At 30.9% G+C, this 23,670-nt stretch overlaps 3 protein-coding genes and 1 pseudogene across 4 annotated transcripts in view; 3 read left to right on the forward strand and 1 right to left on the reverse strand.

Moving 5' to 3' along the window:
* Nucleotides 1-10,305: 10,305 nt before the first annotated feature.
* On the forward strand, nucleotides 10,306-13,025 carry LOC125812662 (vetispiradiene synthase 2-like). Its single transcript, XM_049492154.1, has 7 exons — nucleotides 10,306-10,419; nucleotides 10,575-10,851; nucleotides 11,010-11,385; nucleotides 11,700-11,918; nucleotides 12,025-12,166; nucleotides 12,272-12,517; nucleotides 12,726-13,025. The coding sequence occupies exons 1-7, from the start codon at nucleotides 10,306-10,308 to the stop codon at nucleotides 13,023-13,025; spliced, it is 1,674 nt and encodes a 557-aa protein (XP_049348111.1).
* Nucleotides 13,026-13,498: 473 nt separating this feature from the next.
* On the forward strand, nucleotides 13,499-16,141 carry LOC125812686 (violaxanthin de-epoxidase, chloroplastic-like). Its single transcript, XM_049492176.1, has 2 exons — nucleotides 13,499-13,801; nucleotides 14,849-16,141. Exons 1-2 carry the CDS (start codon nucleotides 13,499-13,501, stop codon nucleotides 16,139-16,141), a joined length of 1,596 nt encoding a protein of 531 aa, XP_049348133.1.
* LOC125812687 (tRNA(His) guanylyltransferase 1-like) overlaps nucleotides 15,741-23,670 on the reverse strand; it is an 81,737-nt gene continuing 73,807 nt past the window's right edge. The window contains exons 7-15 of one of the 2 annotated variants that reach the window (XM_049492178.1): nucleotides 22,394-22,501; nucleotides 21,254-21,510; nucleotides 20,449-20,580; nucleotides 20,312-20,356; nucleotides 19,631-19,800; nucleotides 19,387-19,472; nucleotides 18,545-18,649; nucleotides 16,068-16,145; nucleotides 15,741-15,968 (exon numbers count right to left, since the gene is read on the reverse strand). In XM_049492178.1, coding sequence (XP_049348135.1) covers nucleotides 16,113-16,145; nucleotides 18,545-18,649; nucleotides 19,387-19,472; nucleotides 19,631-19,800; nucleotides 20,312-20,356; nucleotides 20,449-20,580; nucleotides 21,254-21,510; nucleotides 22,394-22,501 — 936 coding nt within the window. In that variant the 3' untranslated portion in view covers nucleotides 15,741-15,968; nucleotides 16,068-16,112. Of the gene's footprint in view, nucleotides 15,969-16,067; nucleotides 16,146-17,750; nucleotides 18,139-18,544; nucleotides 18,650-19,386; nucleotides 19,473-19,630; nucleotides 19,801-20,311; nucleotides 20,357-20,448; nucleotides 20,581-21,253; nucleotides 21,511-22,393; nucleotides 22,502-23,670 lie in introns of those variants that run through there. The other variant, XM_049492177.1, reaches the window with a different exon arrangement.
* LOC125812613 (putative late blight resistance protein homolog R1B-16) lies at nucleotides 16,252-17,623 on the forward strand (annotated as a pseudogene).

The raw sequence follows: 23,670 nt of genomic DNA on the forward strand, positions 1-23,670 counted from the left end.
ACCAAATCATATTAATAAATATCTTTAGTATGCTTTTATTTGTCGTCTGATTTGTCAACCATATGATTTGCAATTGTAAGCTTCCGCATGTACCTCAATTACTTTCGAACCCAACAAATTTTAGATTTCGTGCATCTTGACTAATTTCACGCAATATATATCACTTTCCATCGGCAAACAAGTATCAAATAACTTTATCCACTATGACTAGGATAAATATGAAGAATTACCAAATATTTTTTGTCTCCACGTAAAAATTAAACTCAAAACTTCATAATTCTCAACCACTTCATTGACCACTAAACCACAACTTGAATGATTTATCTATCATAGTTATTAGCGGGCATCACTAACACTCACTATCAATCACTACTGTTTACTACTCCCTCTGTCCTCTTTAACTTGTCCAATTTTGACATTTTACTTGTCCCTTTTTATTTGTCATTTTTCAAGAAAAGATAATTCTCTCTCTGTCTCTAATTACTTGTCTATTTTTCTTTTTTTAGTTGTTCCTAATTTCTTGCCCATTTTGACAAATCAAGAAAGAACAATTTTTTTTTACCTATTATATCATCAATTAATTACTTTGAAAAATGTAGAACTTCTTGAAAATCTTAAGTTTTTAATTCATCAACTTCATAATTATTATGGGTACAATAGCAAACTCACTATATCAATTATTGTTTTCTTATTATGTGTGTCAATTCAAAAGTGGTCAAGTAATTAAGAATAGAACAAATATATTTTTTTTACATATTATACCCTCAATTTATTTAGAGAGTTAATGTTTTTGAAAAAGGTAGAACCTCCCTTTAATGAGTAAATTAATTTTAATATTTTATCAATTAATAGGAATAAAATGATAAACTTATTATATTAATTATTATTTTCTTAATAACTAAGTAAATTGGAACAGAAAGAGTACTTTTATTTGACACCATCGGATACCACATATTTCGACCGCCATTATCATTGATATTATCCTCCATCATATAATCTTTTTAAAATATTCTTTTATATTTCACTTCGTTCGGATTACTTGTTCAATTTTAACTTGACATATCTATTAATAAAATAATAATTAATATAATAAATTTATTATTTTACACTTAGTAATTGATAGATTTCAAACATATTTACTCACTATATTTTTTAAAGATATGAATACAAAGTTAATAAATTGAGAATATAATAGAATTTTTTTTTTTTTGTACTTTCTTGGTTTGTCAAAAATGACAAGTAAAAATAGAAAAATTTGACAAGTAAATCTAAAAAGAGGGAGTATTATGTTAGATTAATTAGTAGTATTTAATATGATTTTTTAAATTACTATATAACTTTTAAATAAAGATAAATTTTATATAAATATTATTATTTTTAAATCTTAATTAACTAATATTTAGATCTTAAATTTCATGTGTATTTAAATTTAAAACATCTTAATTATAACAAGTGTAATATGTGTTCAATTCATCGTTGTTAACTTATGATATTCTGAATAATGACAAGCTAACTCATAATCTACTCGCAGAAAATCAAAAAGGAAGGAAATCGAACAGCCTACAAATCAAGAAGGCATGGAGATCCAATAAGAAAAGGATTAAGTAGAACAATATAAATATGGAATGAGATAATACAAACATGGAATGAGATATGTTCTGATCCTTCCAACTCTACAAAAAAAAGGAAGGGCATAATCAAAGGATTCAAGAAATCATTAAGCAAGCCAAGAATAGAACCAAGTTGTCAAGAGAAGAAAGGAAAGCAGATCAAAGCCAAAAGTCAAGATGAATTCTCCAGCCAAGCATATAATCGAGTCATATCTATCAAGAAGGAAAGAATGCGATTTACCATGCACATATCTGATATGGACATGAATGAGCAAATCGCCTCAATCAAGGGATTCCTCAAATTCTTGATTAAATTATAACTCCCTTGGGTTGTCCTTACAAGAGCACAAGTTTGTTCATATAAATACCCTCTCAGACTTAGGAGTGAAGTATGCACTTCATTTGAACTTATATTATAATCTTCTTTTATCTTTCATAAAACTTTGTACACCCTTGAGTGAACAATTGAAAAGAAAAGAGAAAGAAGATCTGAGTGTAGGTTATACAGGTAGAGGTTGTGTCTAAGAAGAAGATCTGATTTGCATATCAGACGGGGATCTTAATCGTAACATTCTGTAACACCCAAGTTCTCAACAAGCTCTTAAGGAAACCCTTGTAACCCAAGGAGACTGGACTAGGCACCACATCGGTGATCCGAACCTATATAAAGACACTCTGTGTTATTTACTTACTGCAAGTTATTATTATTGTTTATCTGTTTTACTAACGTGCAGGTGAGTCGATTGACCAGAGTAGGAAGTCGACTGAAGGGAATTTCAATTCACCCCCCCCCCTCTTGACTTTCAATCGTCACCTTAGATTCGTCCATATGTTGATTAACAATTTTGGTCCAATATTAGGAGCCTAAAGCCAAACAGATAATCTAATGTTTCGTTTTAAAAAATAAATATCGTAATATACATTTTTATTAAAAGATTATATTTTTAGTTTATTTTAGATGCAAAGCCATTAATTATTATTTTATAATTAATTTTTTCTAACAATTTCTTTTCAAGGAAATTTTGTTGTATTTATAGCTTATGAAGTAAAAATATCAATAATGAGAATTTTCAATAAAAAAAATATAATATAAAATTAGAATAATAAAATTTGATAAGTTTATATAATAATATCAAAGTAGTGTTACGCTTCTGCTTACTGCAATGTTTGAAATCTTAAAAAAGACACTTAAAAAGATAAAATTTAATCTTTTTATAAGCACACAATTAGGGGTGGGCATGGTATGGTATGATATTTTAAAGTTTCGATATCGTAATTTTGGTATTCGATTTTTAAAACATTATATCATTATCATACCAATTTAGTTTGGTATTTTAAAGTTCGATTTCGGTATACTATGATAAATCGTTAGCCATAATTTGTTCAATTTTGACTAATATATACTCATATAATAGAGTATTATGACTTCGATAATTTAAAAAAAAGTCCCAATTGTATCATACTAACACATTACACATGTAGAAATATATATTCAAAATAAAGTACAAACAACTCCTTTTGTTAATAAATTACATTTCAATTAAAATAGAGTAGTCAAAGTTTCAACTTCTAAACATTTAGCTAGCGTTTGGCCATAGATTTCTAAATATTCTTGGCAAATATTATTTGGGTGAAATTTCACCATGTGTTTGGCCATAGTATTTGGGAAATATATTTCACTTTTTTAGAAAAATATGATTTATACCCATAAGTTTTAAAAACCATCAAAACTAACCATAAGTTTGTATTACAAGTCAATTGAATCTTCGTTGCAACAATAACAAATAGTGTCCATGACACTAGAGCAATGTGGTAGTTTGGAGTGAGTGCAACAAGCATCATTCCATACATCGTGAAGTAGACAAAACACATGACTTTGTTACCCTGAGCCGATTGTTCATCATTTTCATCAACAAGCATATCATCATTTAATATTCACTGAATATTTCATCACTACTTTGGTGTTCACGTGAAAAATTATGTAATACGACACAAACAACTACTATAGAGGGTGTTTTTGTAAAAGACAAAAGTTTGGGGTAAAATTTCAATTTTCAAAAGATCCCAAATAATGAGATTTGGCCCAAATACTAGAAAAAACTAGTATTTGGGAATTTGGGATATTTGTCAAAAATATTTGCCAAATAATGGCAAATTGTATGGACAAACACTATTTGCCAAATTTTCCCCAAATGTTATTTGGGAAATCTATGGCCAAACGGGCTAGTTATACTAAGACTAGGTTGCATATCTGTTAGTATTTTAATAATAATAATAATAATAATAATAATTAATATATATATATATATATATATATATATATATATATATATATATATATATATATATTTTGATATATTATTTCTAAATACCAAATACCGTATCGAATACCAAAAAAATTAAAATGTATACCATATGTCATACCAAATTAAATACCATAATATCAAAACCATGATATTAATTTTTTTGATATAATATGATAGTTCGGTATATACCATATCATGTCCACCCTTACACACACAACAAAGACTTTGCAGAAAATACTCTAATATGTTTTTTATGCTGCATATTTTAGATACTTTCTTAATATCTATGGTCAAACCTTCTTATTTTTCTTCATTGTTTTCGTCAAATCTAACAATCATAAATTATTAATCATTTATCAAAAACTAAAAGTGTTAATTTTAACAAACTCAAAGAATCAAAATTATTTTATGCATATTTAAGAGACTATTTTGAACCTATCCTAAAAAACCAAAACTGTTTTGTGCACTTGGTGATTGGTGAAAGTGATAAAATCTCACTGATGAATGCAATTTATAAAGCTCATTTGACAAAATGAGATTCATAAGCCAACTTCTTTGAGTGAAATTTATTTGCTAAATACAATTTATTTAATAATAATAAAAGAATAAGAACACTGAAAAAAGAAGAAGATAAATATACTATATGAATAATAATGGGTACTAAATATTACTCCCCCGTCCCATTTTATATGTCATATTTTTACTTTGCATTTGCATTAAGAAATGATGTAATTTTACCCTTCTATCCTTATTTAATATTTTCTTAAGTCAACTTTATTAATAAATGACAAGATTAATTAACTATTCTATCAAGGGTATAATAGGCAAAATATGATAATTTATGCATAAATTTTATAAAATGACAAATATTGTGGTTCAGCTATTTACAAAAAGGAATGACATATAAAATGGGACGGAGGGAGTATAATACATGGGAAAGAAATGGACTCCCAAAAAGAGTTAAGAGACTCAAATCGTTGCTTTAGTTATCTTATAGTTAAGTCATTTATGCTGTTAAAATCAAATTTTATCTCATACAACTGTTACAATAGAATTCAATTATAATTTCCAAATAGATACTTTTTTGATTAATTAATTATTAAGGCAATGTGTTGGGCAATGACATGTCCGATGAGGATAATGAAAATGATTTGTTGGATATATGCTTCGATAAGGTGGCTAAAGAGGGGGTCCTTCAGCTAGACAAAAAGAAGACACATCAAAGATAACGTGTATAATTGGAATGGTAAGGTGAGTGAGAAATTTGTTTAAGAGCACTTATCGATGTGACTGATAAAATAAAATCATATGATAGTGTCAATAACTGTATCAAGATCCAACAAATTCAAGAAGTGATGAACTATCAATTATTTTTGGACAGATTTAAAGAAGAAAACAAAATGCAAATATTTCAAATTACTTTAGAAGGACAAACTATTTCTTTCGGTTCATACACATATCGAATAAAGTTTTAGGTGAAAAACACATCTTTATTCTTAGCTATTATATTCTTGCATTACTTAAGCATTTTTATTAATTTGTAACTTCATCATAGAGATTATAGAATACCTAATTTTCTCAAGTTCTTATTTTTTTCATGCTTGTTAATTAGTAGAGATTTATTTGTTATCTCATTAGGATTAGTAAGATAAGGGTTTTCTTTTTATTTATTACTAATAATAATAATAAAAAGATTTAACTAAAAAAAAGTTTAAAAAGTAAGGCGATGTGTTTTACTAGTTTATAGAGGGCGGCTCTGCATTATTAAAGTTTCTAAAAATGTTGGCTCTCACGTTGAAAATTATTGGGTCAAATAAACTTTTTATGTAAAAATGAAAAAATAAAAAAAATAAAATTGAAAACCATTTTATATTATGCTTTTCTTCGACAAAATTAATGCAACAAAAAAAAAAAAAAAAAAAAGAGTCGTTATTCTTGAAATAGTCTTGTAAGTTGTCAAATGCTTTTTTAAGTATTATTTTAGTCTATGAGAACAATTTTGCGAAATTATAATCAAGATCAAATATTTATATCTCAATATTAATTTTAGTATATGAAAAGAGCTTGTAGATGTTTTTCTTTTTTACATTTTCTTTTACGTGTCCGTGTGTTCAAGAAGAACAAAATAATTTTTAAATAGCAATTTAGATTGTTAGAACGATGGGAACTTAGTCGGTTTTGATTTAGAAAGATGAATGACTCAAAAGTTTAACAGGGGTGAAAATTTTCTCATTTTATTAGGGGCAGATTACAAATCGACGTCTTGATATAATACAATCATTTCGATTTTAATTGGAAAAGAACGGAGATATTCATCCGAATCGTCCAATGAAGAATAAGAATGCAAAGCGTCAATACACATGAATAGTATGCAGAACAGACAGGGAGAAAAAGAAGTGTAGAAGAGAGGCAACTGAGCTCATTTTCTTTACTTCCTGGGGCCCAAAGTAGTGCAGTCATTTCTGTCCGAATAAAGGATTTAGGACTTTTGTAAATATAATATCTATCTAAAAGATAAGAATTTCATATATGAAAGTTAAAAAAGTTATTTTTAAAAATGTAAACCTCTTTTTTAATATCTTTAATTCTTTTATTTATTTATTTTGTTTGCTATAATTGAAGCAACGATTTATATAGGGTAAAAATATTGATTTTAAAGTCTTAAATTGTAGGACTTTTAAAATAGTCGAAATAAGGAAAGATTTAAAAAGCAAAACTTTATTCAATTTTAAAGTACTAAATATTAGGAATTGTTATCTATTACAAATAAATAAAGAATTAATAGTTATAACTTTAAGGGATAAGGGTCTGAAAAATACTCCAACTTTGGTCGAATTTGCTGTTGCGATACTAAACTTTCATGAGGACCTATTACCTCCCTAGACTATTTAATACCGTATTTTAAACATATATATTTGCCCACGTGGACATAAAAAATAATGTAAAGTTATAAATATTAATGTGTCCACGTGGGCACATATATACCTTTAAAATACACTATTAAATAGTTCAGGGGGGTAAAGAATATGGTATTAAATAGTCTAGGGAGGTAATAGGTCCTTATGAAAGTTTAGTATCACAACAGCAAATCCGACCAAAGTTGGGGTATTTTTCAGACCCTTATCCCTAACTTTAGTAATTTAAAAGTCTTAAATATTATGATATATTTAAGGAAAAAGGTTCAAAAATGCCCTTAACGTATTAGAAGTGGTTTAGAAATGCCCCCCTTGACTCAAAAATGCCCTTAACGTATATAAATAGTTCAAAAATACCCTCCTCCCACCTATTGGATCAAAAATGCCCTTAACCTATTGAAAATAGTTCAAATTTACCCTTCTTCTACCTAAAACTATGTTTATCAACTAATAAATACTATTTAATATGCCCACTTTTTGTACATCTTACTATATTTTAATAATAAATATAATATTTTTATAATATTAAAGTATTTTTTAAAATTCTTTTTAGCCTTCTAATTTAAAACTTAATTTTTAAAATCATTTTACTTCTATTAGCATCTTTTATATATATAATCTAACAGTTTTAGTCTTTTAAAATTACTGAGATTTTTGTATCAATTATGTTAAGATACAGTGTATATTTACACTCAAAAATAATTTATCAAAAATTATCTTACTATGGGCATACATAATGAGATTCCTCTTTCTCTGTGACTAAGATAATGTTTTTATACAATATACATTCTAGTTAATTCACACTTTAGTTCATACATTTTATTTAGAGCAAATACATATATTAGGTAAGACAAATATTTAGACAAACAAGCAAAAAAATTTCAAAAAAATAAAATACCAATCAAAAGAAAATTAAATAATTGTCAAAGTACAGTAAACAAATTATTGACGTGTATAATTGGAAAATATTTTTGAGACATTTCTAATATGACAAGGGATTTTTCAAATCTTATACGTAGATAAAATGAAAAAATTGAACCATTCTAATAGATTAAGAATATTTTGACCCATAGGTGGAGGAAGAATATTTTGGAACTATTTCTAATACGTTAAGGGAATCTTTAACCCAATAGATGAAAAAAAAGGACAAGTTTGACCCAATAGGTTGAAGAAGGACATTTTTAAACATTTCTAATACATTAAGAATATTTTTGAACTTTTTTCCTATATTGAATACTCCAGTCAGTTAAAGTAAAAGTACAATATATGATTATATACATTTGAAGCTATAAATTACAAATTTATTTAAATAACGGTGAGATAAATGTTGAAAATTGAATTCAAAATTATTGTTGATTATGAATAAAGCAAAAGAGAAAATAGAATGAGAATTTATGATTATGAGCATGAGGAAATATAAATTTTAATACAAACTACTCCAATAAAAATTATTAGATCATGAATAATTTTATTTACAAAAGGATCTCAATATTTGGACTCGTGCTTAAATTTGTTCTTTTATCAATAACAATTAAAACTTACCACACAAATATTTTATAAATATGATTCCCTCTCACTCAACATTAAATTAAGCCAACTCCAAATATTATTAAATCATGTCATACAGTGAACGATTAAATAAACTAAAATATTAAAGACTATTTTAAAAGTAAAATATTGTTGATAATCTGAAATTTTCATTGTTAATCTCTTTTCCTATTTTATACCCCTTGTATTAAGCAAGTTAAAAATTAAAGCGAATTATAACATTTGCAACTGTTACACAAATTAAAGCAATCATTACGAAGAGAATAATAATACATGCATAAATATCATTCAAAAATCGCTTTTTATGTTAAGTTACTTTATTAATTTGTTATAATTTTCAGAATCCTAGTTATAATATTCAGTTATATTTGCAAAACACAATCATAATTTATATATTAAGCTATCTTGGCAAAATGCCACGTGGTAGGTATTAAGCTGTTTGCTTAGTTTTTTTACAAAATTTTTTATTTTTAATTTATTTGTGTTTCAATTTTTTTCATATTCTGTTTCAAAAAAAAATAAATCAAATTCAAACTATTATAATCCTATACATGACATGTTAACATAAGAATAATTCATAAAATCCATGTTAAAAATGAAAATAAAAAAATTAAATATGAGATAACTAATGAAAATAAAAAAATTAAATATGAGATAACTAATAACTAAATATATATATATATATATATATATATGACCTAACATCAGATAGACAGAGAAAAAGAAAATATACAATTAATGTAAATATATAAAATAAAATATTAAAAAATGGCTATATTGAGAGAAAACATACAATTGATACAAACACACAATATATAGATATATAATAATAAAAAGGGAGAAGGGAGAGGGAGAGGGAAAGGAAGAGAGACAACACAAATATATAATTAATTATACGAATACACAACGCAAAGTACAAATTAAAAACAGAGGCTAAAAAGGGAGGGAGGGGTGGGGGTGGGGGTGGGGGGGAGACGAAAGGAGGGAGTTCTGAGAGGGAGAAAGATAAGCGAGATTAAACGAAAGGAAAAAGATGATAGTAGAGTAAAATATGATTATAGTATATAATTTTTTTTTAAATGTAATTAGCATGTACAATAAACACATGATACTTGTTTGCTACTACGTGACTTTTCCTTGTTTGGTTTTGGTTGGGGTAATACATAAAGATTAGGACTTTTCCTCCCTTTTTACTTATTTTGGTCTTTTAAATATATATATGCTAACTATTTGACCATAACAAAAATATAAGAAAAGTTAATAGCTAAATTAAAATAAAATATACTTTGAAAATGCTAAAATTACTATTTTATTTATTAAAATCTAAATTATTTTAAAAAATATTTTTTAAAATTTTCTTTTAATTCAAAAAGTAACAACAAAATATATTTTAAAAATGTATGTGATTCTATTTATGTAGTTTTTCAATTTTTAAAAGTAAAACTTACTAAAAATGAAATAAAAATTAAAAGATTTAATTTAGACCTAAAAGAAATATTTAAACAATAAAAAATATAAAACTTGAGTTTTGATCAATAATCACATGTCCACAACTCAAAATTTTAAAAGCACCTAAAAAATTTACCATATAAAAATCCAAAAGGAATCTAGATTTTTAACACATACAAAAGATATTGGTATACATAAATTGGACAGATATTAATAAAACTAAGATGATTCACAAATTTTAATTTGAAAAGTAATACATTCAACAATAAATAGACCTCCTAGATAGAATTTTTGAATGGCATGCTGCCTAACATTTCTTCAATTTCTAAAAAGTGTTTCTCTCACATTTTAAATTATTATAATTTTCTGTATAAATAGTGATACCAATAGCAAAAGACTAAGCACAGAACACACTCAAAAACCCAAAAATTGAATAAATTTTCAGATTTTACAAAGTATTATCACAATAAAGCAACAATGACTTCATTGGCTGGAAATGTAAACAATGAAAATGGAATTTTTCGTCTAGAGGCTAATTTTTCTCCTAGTCTATGGGGGAATATTTTTAGCAATTCTACTCGGAATAATCAGGTAAATATATGTATTCAATCAAGTCTCTTTATAACGACATATGTTGTCTTGATATTTCTTGATTGCATACAATATAAACGATTAAATATTGTTATTATAGACGACTGTTATAGACTATGATTTGACTGTATATGCTTGTTTATTTGTCTTTATAGATATCCGAAAAAGTTATAGAGGAGATTGAGGGTTTGAAAGAAGAAGTGAAACACATGATAATAAGTACTACTACTACTACTAGCAATGACATTGAACAAAAAATTCATTTGATTGACACTCTTGAACGTCTTGGTATTTATTATCACTTTGAGAAGGAGATTGAAGATCAATTAAGCAAGATGTTTGATCAAAATGTCATTCATGAAGAAGATGATTTATACAAGATTGCATTATATTTTCGATTGTTTAGACAACATGGATATCCAATCTCTTCCGGTATGTTTCTATACTGAACGTCTTACGCTTTGTCAGCCTGAAGATACTCTTAATATCATCACGCCTTTTTTGTCTTTTCAATTATCAATATAAGGATGAGACTTTGTTCACACATCTAACAGTAACTCTGACATAACGATATATACTTTGTGAATTAGATTATTTCAACCAATTCAAGGACAACAATGGAGAATTCAAGAAAACTCTAGTTACAAATGCAAAGGGCTTGTTAAGTTTGTATGAAGCAACACATGTTAGAAAACATGGTGATGACATATTAGAAGATGCACTTATTTTTGCAAAATTCCATCTTGAGAGGATAACACATACATTAATGGATTCTACTCTTGAAAAACAAGTAACACATGCACTTATGCAATCTCTTCATAGAGGAATCCCAAGAGCTGAGGCACATTTTAACATTTCAATATATGAAAAATGTGAATCAAGAAATGAAAAGCTACTAAGGCTTGCCAAATTAGATTACAATTTGTTACAAGTGCTACACAAGGAAGAGCTTAGTGAACTCACACAGTAAGTTGTTTTAATTTGTTTGTCTTACTTTTCTTTTTAGTCTGTTTTTTTTTTAAAATTATTTAACTCTTTCGTGTTTTTGACAACTCTTTAATTTCAAATATCCATGTGACATGTTTAAGATCACAAGATTAAAGAACGTATATTTTGGTATATTTGATACAATTTTTAATTATATTAAGATCAGAAGATTCAAAAGTCTTTTTGACTTTCGTATATAAACTCTATGTCAAGCTAAAACATGACAAATAAATTGAAACAGATGACGTATTATATATTAAGTTAACTAAACATTACTCTTGTTTATTGTGAAGGTGGTGGAAAGATTTGGATTTTGCATCAAAACTTTCATATGTGAGAGATAGAATGGTGGAATGTTTTTTTTGGGCAGTTGGTGTGTACTTTGAACCACAATACTCTCAAGCTAGAGTTATGCTTGCAAAATGCATAGCTATGATTTCAGTAATTGATGACACATATGACTCTTATGGAACTCTTGATGAACTAATTATATTCACGGAAGCTGTGGACCGGTATGTTACATAAATTAAGGCAAATAAAAAAAGTATATCAGATAATTGATATATGGAGAGTGTATATCTACAATCAATTAACCTTTTTTTTTTTGTATGATTATAGGTGGGATATAAGTGAAATTGATCGACTTCCAAACTATATGAAACCGATATATACATCTCTTCTCGATCTCTTCAACGAGTATGAAATCAAAATCAAATTAGAACAAGATAAATTCAATGGAGTTCATTATGTCAAAGAGGCAGTATGTCACTTAATTAAAAACACAAATATTATTTTCTTTTGATTTGATGAATTTTTAAACTATATTTTAATAAATGTTATAATTTATTTATTTATTTTTGAATAGATGAAAGAAATTGTGAAGAGTTACTATATTGAAGCAGAATGGTTTCTTGAAGGAAAAATTCCATTATTTAAAGAGTATTTGGGCAATGCATTGGTTACTGGAACTTATTATCTACTTGCACCAACATCATTATTGGGCATGAAATCAACATCAAAGAAAACATTTGATTGGATAATGAATAAACCAAAAATTCTTGTGGCTTCTGCAATAATTGGTAGAGTTATTGATGATATAGCAACTTATAAGGTATTGTGAGTACAATTTTTACATATATGTGTTTGCCAACATATTATAAATTAAACACACTTCTAAAAAAATAAAAATAAAAACTGACCGACAAAATCGATTTTTCCTTAATTTTTTGGACCTACCCCATTAATGGAATTTTTCATTATTTTTAGTAGTGATTTTTAATAACATTCTCATGATGAATTATATATATTTTTTCTTATAGATTGAGAAAGAAAAAGGACAACTTGTTACAGGAATAGAATGTTATATGCAAGAAAACAATTTATCTGTGGAAGAAGCAAGTGCACAACTTTCTGAAATAGCTGAAAATGCATGGAAGGATTTGAACAAAGAGTGCATTAAGTCTACTGATTCTATGCCAACTGAAATCTTGATGCGTGTTGTGAACCTAACACGTCTGATTGATGTCGTTTACAAGAACAATCAAGATGGATATAGTGATCCAAAAAATAATGTGAAATCTGTGATTGAAGCTTTACTAGTCAATCCCATCGATTTGTAAGATTCTTTAATCGATCGACATAGAAGATGGTCAATAAATAAGTCGATGTATATGCTTTATTCAATAATTTTCATTAATAAGTAATTTGTAATCCGTCATATTTTATTTATCAATTAAATTTAAAATTTTTATTATTTTATTTGTGTGTCTAGTATATGTCCTACACATTGTGATTTGTGTGGAATTTTCTTTGGATGAAACATCGAGCAACTTCCAAAAAACCTAGTCTATACTTCTTTTGTCCGTGACTCTTTTTATTTTTCGAAAGTCAAATAATTTAAATTTGATTAGAAATTTACGAATGAAATCTTCAATTTTTTTAAAATAAAATTTATATGTTTATAAACTACGTAAAAAGTAATATAAATCACATTAATTGACAATTCAAAATAATTAAAAAATATATGGAAAAATTTAATTCTTATATACTAACTATAAAAACCCGACCCGCTTACCCATTTTTTTGATCAACCATGATTGTAAACGTAGCACTATCGTCCTCCTCCATCAATTCTCCGGCAACTTTTCCGATTAACCGGAGGTTGAATGTCGCCGGACTTCTGAACCCTTTTCTTCTCCACTACCGGAAAATTAACGGGTCCATGTTTCCTTCTTTTCTTTGCCGGAAAATTACAGGTGGTGGGAGAATCGTAGCTGCGGCGGACATGGATAAAGCAGAGAAAAAGACGGGTCCGGTGAGAATAGTTGGGATTGTTGGAGAGGGTAGTGTTAGCCCTCTCAAGTCTACTCCTTGGCTTGACGTCATGCTTCACACTGTGAGCATTTTGCAACTCCGATTACTTTCTTCAACTCGAAAATTATATACAGAGTTAACTATTTTCTAGAAATCGATTACTCCTTTCATCCCAATTTCATGTGAATGTGTTTAACTGGATATAGAGTTTAAGAAAAAGATAAATACTTCTGAAATTTGTGGCTGTAAATCATGGATAAATTGTCCTATTTTAAAGTTAAGTTGTTACTGAATATAGAAACGCAATATCATTCCTTTAGTGGAAAAGGGTCAATTTGCACCTTTACTCTCATAAAAAGGTTATATTTAGCCCTCGTAATAGTTTTTTGATATATTTGTCCTTGCCATTCAATTTTGGATACATATTTGTCCTTGATGGTTAAGTCTCAGTGCAAATGCATTACTTTTGGAGGATCCTGAGGCATTTTTAATGAGTTCGAGCAAAATAGGTTAGAATAAGGGTGTTAGAGCATTTCTACTTGTTCTTTCTGATATTCTTATTGGAAAGTAAACTAGGAAGCTTTCACAATTTGAAGTTGGTCTTTTGAGTAAAATAGAAACAAGAAACTAAACAAATGGACAAAAATATGTTACTCATACTACTAGTTGATAGACTGCTGAAATTCTGTTTTGATGATGAGCAATATCTGCTGCTGGTTCAGCTACTTACAGGAATGAAATTATGAGATTCTCAGTATAACTAGATAATCTGGCAAACGGAAACATTCTAGTTACCAGAGAAAAAGAAAGGGAAAAGCAATATGTAGAGGAAAAGGGAAGAAATGTAATGTGCATGAACAACTTTTATATTGTGGAAAAGATGCATTTTTTCTTTCAGAGAACTTCTATATTGTGGAAAAACTGGATGACCAATCACTTATGTAAACTGTCTGGCCTCATATGCTTTATGCTAGAAACGTTCGTAGTATGAAAGAGGTCCTGATGCTCATTGAAATATTCACCCAACACTACAATAACGAGGCTTGTTTTTTGTGAGAACATTGCTTCCCTTCACAGTTATGAGAATATACATATTAATTGGTACTTTGCTTCCTTTTATAAATGCAAGGCAGAGAGACTGAAATGGGTTGATGAAGAATTTGAAATGATTGTCTTTTCTGAAGATGAAAGTGTCAACCACATCAGCAATGAGCTGGATCGTGCTGACATTTTGGTGGTCGTTGCTGTCAGAAAGGAAGGATCAGTCAACTGGATACAGTCTAACAGCCAGAATGTCCCAAACATCATATGCTTTGATTCCTCTTTGGCACTGAGAAACAAGCTAGGTGGAAGTTTTGTTGAAACTAAAAAGAGGGGAGACATATTTAGCAGTTTACTTCCATTCTCTCAATCTAAGAAACTGGATGAATCTGTGGAGATAACCCGAACAGTGTTTGACGCTTGGGAAAGGCATAATTCTGATGACATACGGTTCTGCTTATTAGTTATAATTAATGCTTATATAACACCGGTTTCAACGCTGAAGAACCTTAGAGCAAAAGGATTCTCCACCTTGAACTGCATGGTGACAAATTGCGGGTCTCAGATATTGAACTGTCTACTGGATCCTAACTGTCGGAAGGCACTTCAATGCTTGAACAACTGCAGCCCTGTAGATCAGGTATGCAATTATCGCTGTATTGCTTCATATGAGAGCAAATACCTGGAAGAGTTCTCTCTCTGTGTACTACAGAAGAATAATTGTCTTGAACTTGATGCAAAGATCCCTGAAAAGCCTTATGTGACTCCAATGGCAGAGTTTCGAGGGGAGAAATTGTCTACTGAAATTGCTGAAGACCTCTTTGTTGGTTGGTTAGGGACATTGGAATGGAGTTGGCGCGTTGTAGCAGGGCAGAATCCAGCTTATGATCAATTTCCATGCCAGTACCAATTATTCTATCGGGGAAAAGCAAGAGGATCATTCTGGTATGAACCAGTTTTCCAGGTAAAAACACTTGAAGGAGACCTAGTCTGGAGAAGGCGCAAGTATAGAGTGAAAAGAGGAAAAGCTACAGGAACATTTCACTTCAGTGTATTGGATAATGGAGTCGTTTCTAACGAGTTCTGGACAATTGTGGATGTTTCTGATGATTTGAGCTGGGGTCTGTTCCACTATCATGGAGCTGCACGAGTGGCGGGGCAGTCATATACTGGGGCAGTTCTTGTCAGCCCAGATGGACAATATCCAGCTGAGAAGGAAAAACAAAGGTTGATATCTGCATTGGATAGATGCGGTATCAAAGAGTGGGAGTTATTCAATGTTGATAACTGTTCATGTGAAAATGCACCATTGGGGATTCCAGATGGCTCAAGTCTGCATTCTAAAATTCAAGTCAATGAGCAGACACATTCTTCAGTCTAGGAGCCTGCATTTTTTTTTTGTTAAAAATGAATGTGTCATGTATAGTTTATTGATAGGTCAATCATGTTGTAACATCCTGTTGTAAAATTTTGGAGTACTGAGGCTTGGGACCAAATGCAAAGAATATTTCCAAATGATGACAATAAAAGCCGAATTCTATTAACCACCCGGCTCAAGTATGTAGCTGATTATGTCAATTGTCCTGATTTTCCGCCTCATTGTAAGTCTTTTCTCACTCTAGATGATAGTTGGAATCTATTTACTGGAAAATTGTTCAAAAAAGATGTGTGTCCTCCTCTACTTGTAGAAATAGGGAAGCATATTGTACAACAATGTCAAGGGTTACCTCTCTCGGTTATTGTCGTTGCGGGACTTGTTGGAAAAATGGACCCAACGTATGATAATTGGAAGAAAGTTGAGGAAAATCTGAACTCATTCTTTGGTACAGTATCCGAACGGTGCCAATCAATTCTTACTTTGAGCTACAATTACTTGCCCCAATATTTGAAGGCTTGTTTTCTCTACGTTGGAGGTTTTCCAGAAGACATAGAGATTAATGTTTCCGAGTTGATTAGGCTATGGATTGCTGAGGAATTTGTAAGGGGAAGAAGCAATAAAAGGTTAGAAGTGGTTGCAGAGGAGTATCTACAAGAGTTAATTGATAGAAGTTTAATGTTGGCCAGTAAACATGGGGATAATGGAATGATGAGAACTTGCAAAATTCACGATCTTCTTTGCCAACTATGCCTAAGAGAAGCTCATACTGAAAATGTTGTGCATGTCATGAATGGCTTAGAAGCCATAGATGATCAACGGCGACTGATCGTTCAGTTTGATCTTGAAGAGAAGGAATTTTATCCTACAAGGCATAGCAGTGGTATTACAAGTATAACCCGCACCTTTATTTCAAGGCCAACATATTTTCCAAAAAGGAATTAATCCATTGTTTCAGAGTTGAAGTTGCTTAAGGTGTTGGATGTATTATCAATTGAATACGATTTCTCTTGTGTAATACCTCAACTTGTACATTTGAGATATGTTGCTGCAACAATTGAGGAAACTCTTTCACTAGCCAAATTGAGAAATCTACAGACCATATTTCTTCGAAGTCTTGAAGAGACGGAGTTGAAGCACCCCGTAGATATTAGGACAATGTCAGAGATGAGACATGTGGATATTAGATCACCACTATATATATGTAATCCTCTTGAGGCAGAAAATAATAGTATTGGAGAACATCCTCTGTTTCTCAATAACTTGCAAACACTAACTCTTCACTTATCTCCTTTTGCTGTGGAAATCATAAGAACTCCCAATCTAAAAGAACTAAGGATTTTACATAAAGCTAAGCATTCTGACGGGCTTGCTATTCTTGATTCTCTCAGCCTTCTTGAGAAACTGGAGAAATTACACCTAGAAGCACAACAAACCGTTAACCAATCATGTTGTACACAATCATGTTGTACACATTCTTCAGTCTAGGAGCCTGCACTTTCCTTCTTGTGATGGAAGTACTTTTCAAAAAGAATGGAAGGCTAATTCTCCAATTCCAAACAATGTCATATTACTTATATCTGTTTTAGGAGTCCCCAACCGTATGCTAAGAAGATGAGAACATATATAGAATGTGATACAACACAAAAATCTTGTTTACTAAATGAACTTGAGTGAACTGCAATATACAGGAGAGTTTTGTTAGACAAATCTCTAAAAGAAGAAAAAGGAGTGAAGGGAATAAATCAAAATCAAATGGCTAATCTGCATATTTGACAAAGTTTGGAACTGTTTTTCTAATGTGATTAAAACTTGATATGGTTAATAACTTAGGTAGCAGCTCCTCAACTTCAAGACAATCGAAGCATTTTATTGCTAAGTGGCCGTAAAATTGTTAGCAATGGTTCCTCCTCATTGAGTATTCTTGGATGTTCTTTCCAAAAGCTCGTCTCAATTATGTTACAGTGTTCAACAACTACTCTGTCATTTCCTGTTAGTTCATCCTGGGTTCAGAAGCAAAAAGTAAAAGTGAATACCCACTCCATCAGTTTGATCTGTAATAGAAGTCAAAAACAATGGCACTTGTGTTGCAAATGAACTTATGTACCAAGTGTAGCTTCTGAATACGAAGAATACAGATGAGACCAGGAACAATTTAGATGAAAACATGCTCATTATGGAGTTAATTATCACATTAATGACAAGAACCATAAAACACTTGCTAAGGTACTATATTTGTGTTGTTTATATTCACGACAGAACTTTTTTGAGCACAGAGTTTATTATCCATAAGGTGGTAGAAGCCTAAACTAAAGGATACAGGCTTGATATACAATATCATCAAAAACAACATAAAGTACTTCAAGCAAACATAGCATCTTCAGCAGAGAGAGAGAGAGAGAGATTTACTCTGTCCTGGAAAACAGAGGACCCCATCCGAAAGATAATTGGTAACGCATTGTAATCAATGCCAAACTTGGCAAGCAATTCATTTTTTTCTTGAGTTTGAGTACCCTGCAGAACAAAAGGGTGGTCATTGGACTATCAAGATTACTCTCAATAGTGAAACCTGCTTGTGTCTGATCAGAACGGGATGAGAGATATGCACTAACAGATCTAGTTAATCAAGGTCAAATCAACGCTAACAGTCTAAATTAAGGTGCATAGTTGATTTCTACAGAATCAAATTACAAAAAAATATTCATTTACACTATTATGTGTCACAATCATGTGGATGAGAACTTTATCGTTAGTGATTGAGGCTTCAGTGCCGTTAGCGTTCACATAGTATGTCGGCCTATGCTTTTAACATAATCGCATCTTTGTGAAAATCTCAATTTCTATAACTGTGTTCCTATAAGTGATAGCTTGAACAAAAATTTTAACTGTACCTTTCAAAAAACTTAAGTGCTTGCCATGTGCTAGGCTCAAATAAGGATACTGCAAAATCGAGAAGAAGCTTAAAGAAAAGACTAACTAAATGTATTTTCATTCAGCTTTCTGGCTATCAGAACTATAAGTGAAAAAAATCACACCCTTAAACACAAAATGTGTGATGTCAACAAGTATACCAATACTTCACCACTACAGGCTGCAAGACTATTTTCTTCAAGGTGCACATGGCGTAAAAAAGATTATCCAGAAGATTTAGACAGCAAAATAATCCATAGAATCACATATTATAATAGATCATGCTACTTCATCTTAAAACAAGAGACCTACGCCATAAATTAAGGAATGAGATACCACACCTTCAGAGAGCTTTGTGCTTCAGTTCTGGTCTTTCCAGACTTAACAAGCAGCCAGAAACAAGTATTGTACTGATTGTTTATGTGACCTACAAGTCAATATATTGACATAAGATTGTTAAAATGATACAATTCATTCTTTAGCTTGCCAGCAAGAAGAATAGGTCATAAAAACCCAAATTTCTTCATATAACCTGATTAATTTGCTTGAAATTCTTAACTAACAAATAAAATAGGGAGTACTCACAATCAACTTGTCTCCAAGCCAAGTAATCTCGAAGAATCTCAGATGATGGATAGCAAACAGATCGTCCATCAAAATAAGGTGGTTCTTTAAACTCTTTCTTATGAAAAAACTCTTTCCACTTCATCACATACATGGAAGAGAAAAGAGATACAACGGCAGAGACGATTTCACTGAAATGATGATCATAAGAGCAAGTCAAAATAACTACATCAAATATAACCAACAAAAATGTCAATATAAAAACATTATGTAAACTAGTTGAGGATGGCCCTCATACAGTTGCCAAATAGACTCTACCCTGAAACTTAACCAAATTAATGAAAAAGCTTTGAGAAATCGTTGTATGTAAGAGATTTACTAAAAATGCAAAATATTCTAGAAGGGAAATTCCACCATTCAGACAAGCAAGCATTTTATAGGACACATTCTGACAAAACTCGCATTGCGCACAAGAAATGAATTTGCAGGATCTTTTAGCATGTTGTTCACAGATAATTGCACTATGTTCTTGCAGGTTGGCAACTGCAGCTGAGTGGTGTCAAAATAATCTATATGCATCATGGATTCTAGAAACAGGAAGAAGAATTTGATTTTGACCTTGAATTGGTTCCCTCCTAATATGTGGTTTTAGCTAAACACTGCACTTACCTAGGAACTTAAGAATGGTGATGAAAGAGTTACCTTGACCACCTCTGATACAATAGAGAATCTTTCTTCAAAACAAAGCTGAAAGAAAAATTGATCTCTCAAGATAAAAGATAACAGGAAAAGGAAGAGATATGTTAAAAGTGAATCAAAGATGTTAAATGAACTAATACCTGTATTCATCACTCACCCCATATGCAAAGATAATATCCTTAAACATCTCCAGCAAAGAAACCGCACAAGAGTTCATAAGTTTCAGTGCCTGCTCATCATTTGGCTTCTGAAAGCCATTATCGTCACAAAACCTACAGTGGATCCCATCAAGATCATGAAACCAGCAAGTCCAAATTAGATTTCTCAAATTACATGCTCAGTATTTTACATGACTTTATACTTGTGAAATTACACACACACACACACACACACACACATATATATATATTTTATTTTTTTTTTATTTTTTTTTATAAAAGTGTATGCATATATTACAACCATGCACTTGTGTCTGACATTTTTTATGGATCTGGAATGTTTTGTACAACTTCACTGTTGTTTCCAGGTCATAATAGAAAATTAACTTGGGAAATGCTTGGAGTTTCTTCTTTAATCCGGAGGTAGAAATCCAGAGACTTATAAAGAAAATAGGCATATAAGAAAAACCAGCTCCCACTGAAACATGGATTATATTATCCAGAAAATGCATATTACCTACAAAATTTTATGCTTGATGAAAATAAGAAGCAAGAATAATGCCACATCATTTTGACATGAAACGTGGGATTTGAAGCAAAAAGAATAATTCAATCTAAAGAGCATCACAGACAAGAGAAAAGGTATCAACTGGAAAAGGGGAAAAGAAAGAGACAAGCACAATTACATATCAACAAAGAATGATATCAACACTTCTTGGTAAGTCGAGCAAAAGGTCATTAAAAAGTAAAGAGAAGACCAATTGGCAGAAATAAAGGCATAAATTACCTGTGGAAATGACAACCGTCTACCCGGACTACAATCCACGTAGATAACATCAACCTGCTTTCAAATTGGAAAGACCTCAAATACTCGGGTTTAATCTTGTTAATCCCTTCAGCGAGCGAACCAAGTTCCTCGGTAAGGCATGTGTAGTTATTCCAGAATCTTTTTGTTGCTACATTTTCAGAGTGAACTATGACCGCTTTCTTCCTTGGTCTTTTAACAGGAGTGCCATCTTCACGGTATTTCACAATATCGTCCACCTGTGTTAAAAGGGATAATATAAATTGTCAAAGTGGACATGAAGATGCATGATATGAAGTACCCACGTATAGTGATGAGCAAACTGCATCGCATATACCTCCTATTCTTCCCTTTCTACTCCTATAGGTTGGGGTAAGAGTTCATGGTTTAAGCATAGAGCTTGTGTTAGTCTTTTTGTTATTGAGAGGGAAAATTTAAACATGAAAAGAATGTCTACTCGTCACAAAAGAGTCCATTAATGGACATGCCATTTTTATATCAAAAATATAAGAGTTACACATAACTGCTCCACGAAAAAGCACAACAATAAGATGACCTCAACAAGGCTCAGACTGTGGAGTTCAATTACTACTACTCTTACCCATTTTTAGGCGTGCCATTTAACTGTATGAGTACACAAACATTTTAATTTCAAGTCAAAGAACTTGCTAACTTCTACAAAAAAAAAACATTTCTCTAAAATTATAGGGCTAGGTTTTGCTTTCTAGTTTACTTTTTGCAAGAAAGAAAGAGAAGAATTTAGAACAAAAAGAGAGAGTGTGTGCGGTCCTTAGGGGAAGTTTGTTAACAAAGACGGACAAAAACAGAAGTGTCTGCCCTCTTTCCCTCTCTCGTTCGAAAAGTCATCAAAACCATTTTAAACCATTTCTTCTGCCTCAAATTTTTTAATACTTAATAATTCTTCAAAAAAATTCCTAAAACCAATCTTCCAAAACAGAAAACCACACACATCAATTGTTTTCAAAACCGTGTTTTTCATATCCAAATGCCATATTTATCTATCTTTCAAATCTAAAAAACAAAAAACGGGATAGTGGCACATGCACCACATGCATATACCAATATATACTCTTCTAGGAGAAGGGGGATGAAGGTAGCTACCTTTATCTTGATGGCACAAGACCCTTGACGAAAAATCTGCGGAAGGTCCTTGTAGTTGATACCAAACTGCTGAAAAAGTAATTCATTTTGCTCCTGCTTTTGTGTTCCCTGCTTTTGTCAGAACACTATTAAGCCTCAAGTCTAGGGTTCTTTGAGTCCAACCATAAATTTGAAAATGATTGTTTAAATGACTTCAAAAGTAAGTAGATCCGAAATATAAAAAATGCAGTTAATCCAGCCATGGCCCAAGCTATTATTGCGAAGATTTGTGAAGACAACCATCAATCATTAAGAATATCATCTTTGGACCAAAAACAAGCAAGATGAAAAAGTACGAGGGTAGAAAGAAAATTTGCCCTAGAGCACCGTTATGATACAAGAAGAGAACCTAAGGGGAAAGAAGATATAAACAACTAGGGAGGTCATAATTCATCTCTAACGATATTGTGGAGCACATCACATATCTATATATGAGAATTGCCTGATTGAAAGCAATTAGACAAGGCAGACTCAAATTCCAACAGAAGTGGAAAAAGACTAAAAGATTGGAAAATGCTTTTGTACATTCTTTAAGTACAGATAGAACACCCAAGGGTGTGGCCTAGTAGTCAATGAAGTGGATTGAGAACCATGAGGTCTCAGGTTCAAACGTTCAAACCCCAGTAGATACAAAAACATCAGGTGATTTCTCCTCATCTGTCCTAGGCTCCTAGCCTTGGTGGCAGAGTTAATTGGTACATGTTGCTAGTGAGAGGTGGCAGGTATCCTGTGGAATTAGTCGAGATACACGCTAGCTTTTCCCAGGCACCAGGGTTATCAAAACAAATAGTACAGATAGAGAAAAAGACCTGTATATCTTGTGACTTGACCTATAACTTAGAATCTTCACTCCAATCCAAAATTTGGCCCCAAGTTTACCATTAGTTAGCTTCAAGTTATGTGGTTCATCTAAATCATATATAGCAAGAGTAAAAATTGGAAAAATGAGCTTCATGATTTAAAAAACACTTCTCAACCTGTGCAGTGCAGGTATTGACATTTTTTAAAGGAGTTCAACACATATTTTCCAGGTAACAAACTGTAGACGAGTAATCCATAGGAGATCACAGATATGTATGCAGAGCTATCACTCCAGAAACCTTTGCTGGGAGCTGTAATACGTTTTTCTTCACATAATAGCCATTCCTCCTAAGATCTTCTCTAATAAGCATCTTTCTTTATGCAAATGAAGGCACTAAATGCATGTAACTGCTTACCTTCTTTAGCTACTAGCATAT

The sequence above is a fragment of the Solanum verrucosum genome, unplaced genomic scaffold (assembly GCF_900185275.1).
Source record: "Solanum verrucosum unplaced genomic scaffold, falcon-dt-bn FXZP01000275.1, whole genome shotgun sequence".
Classification (NCBI taxonomy): Eukaryota; Viridiplantae; Streptophyta; class Magnoliopsida; order Solanales; family Solanaceae; genus Solanum; species Solanum verrucosum.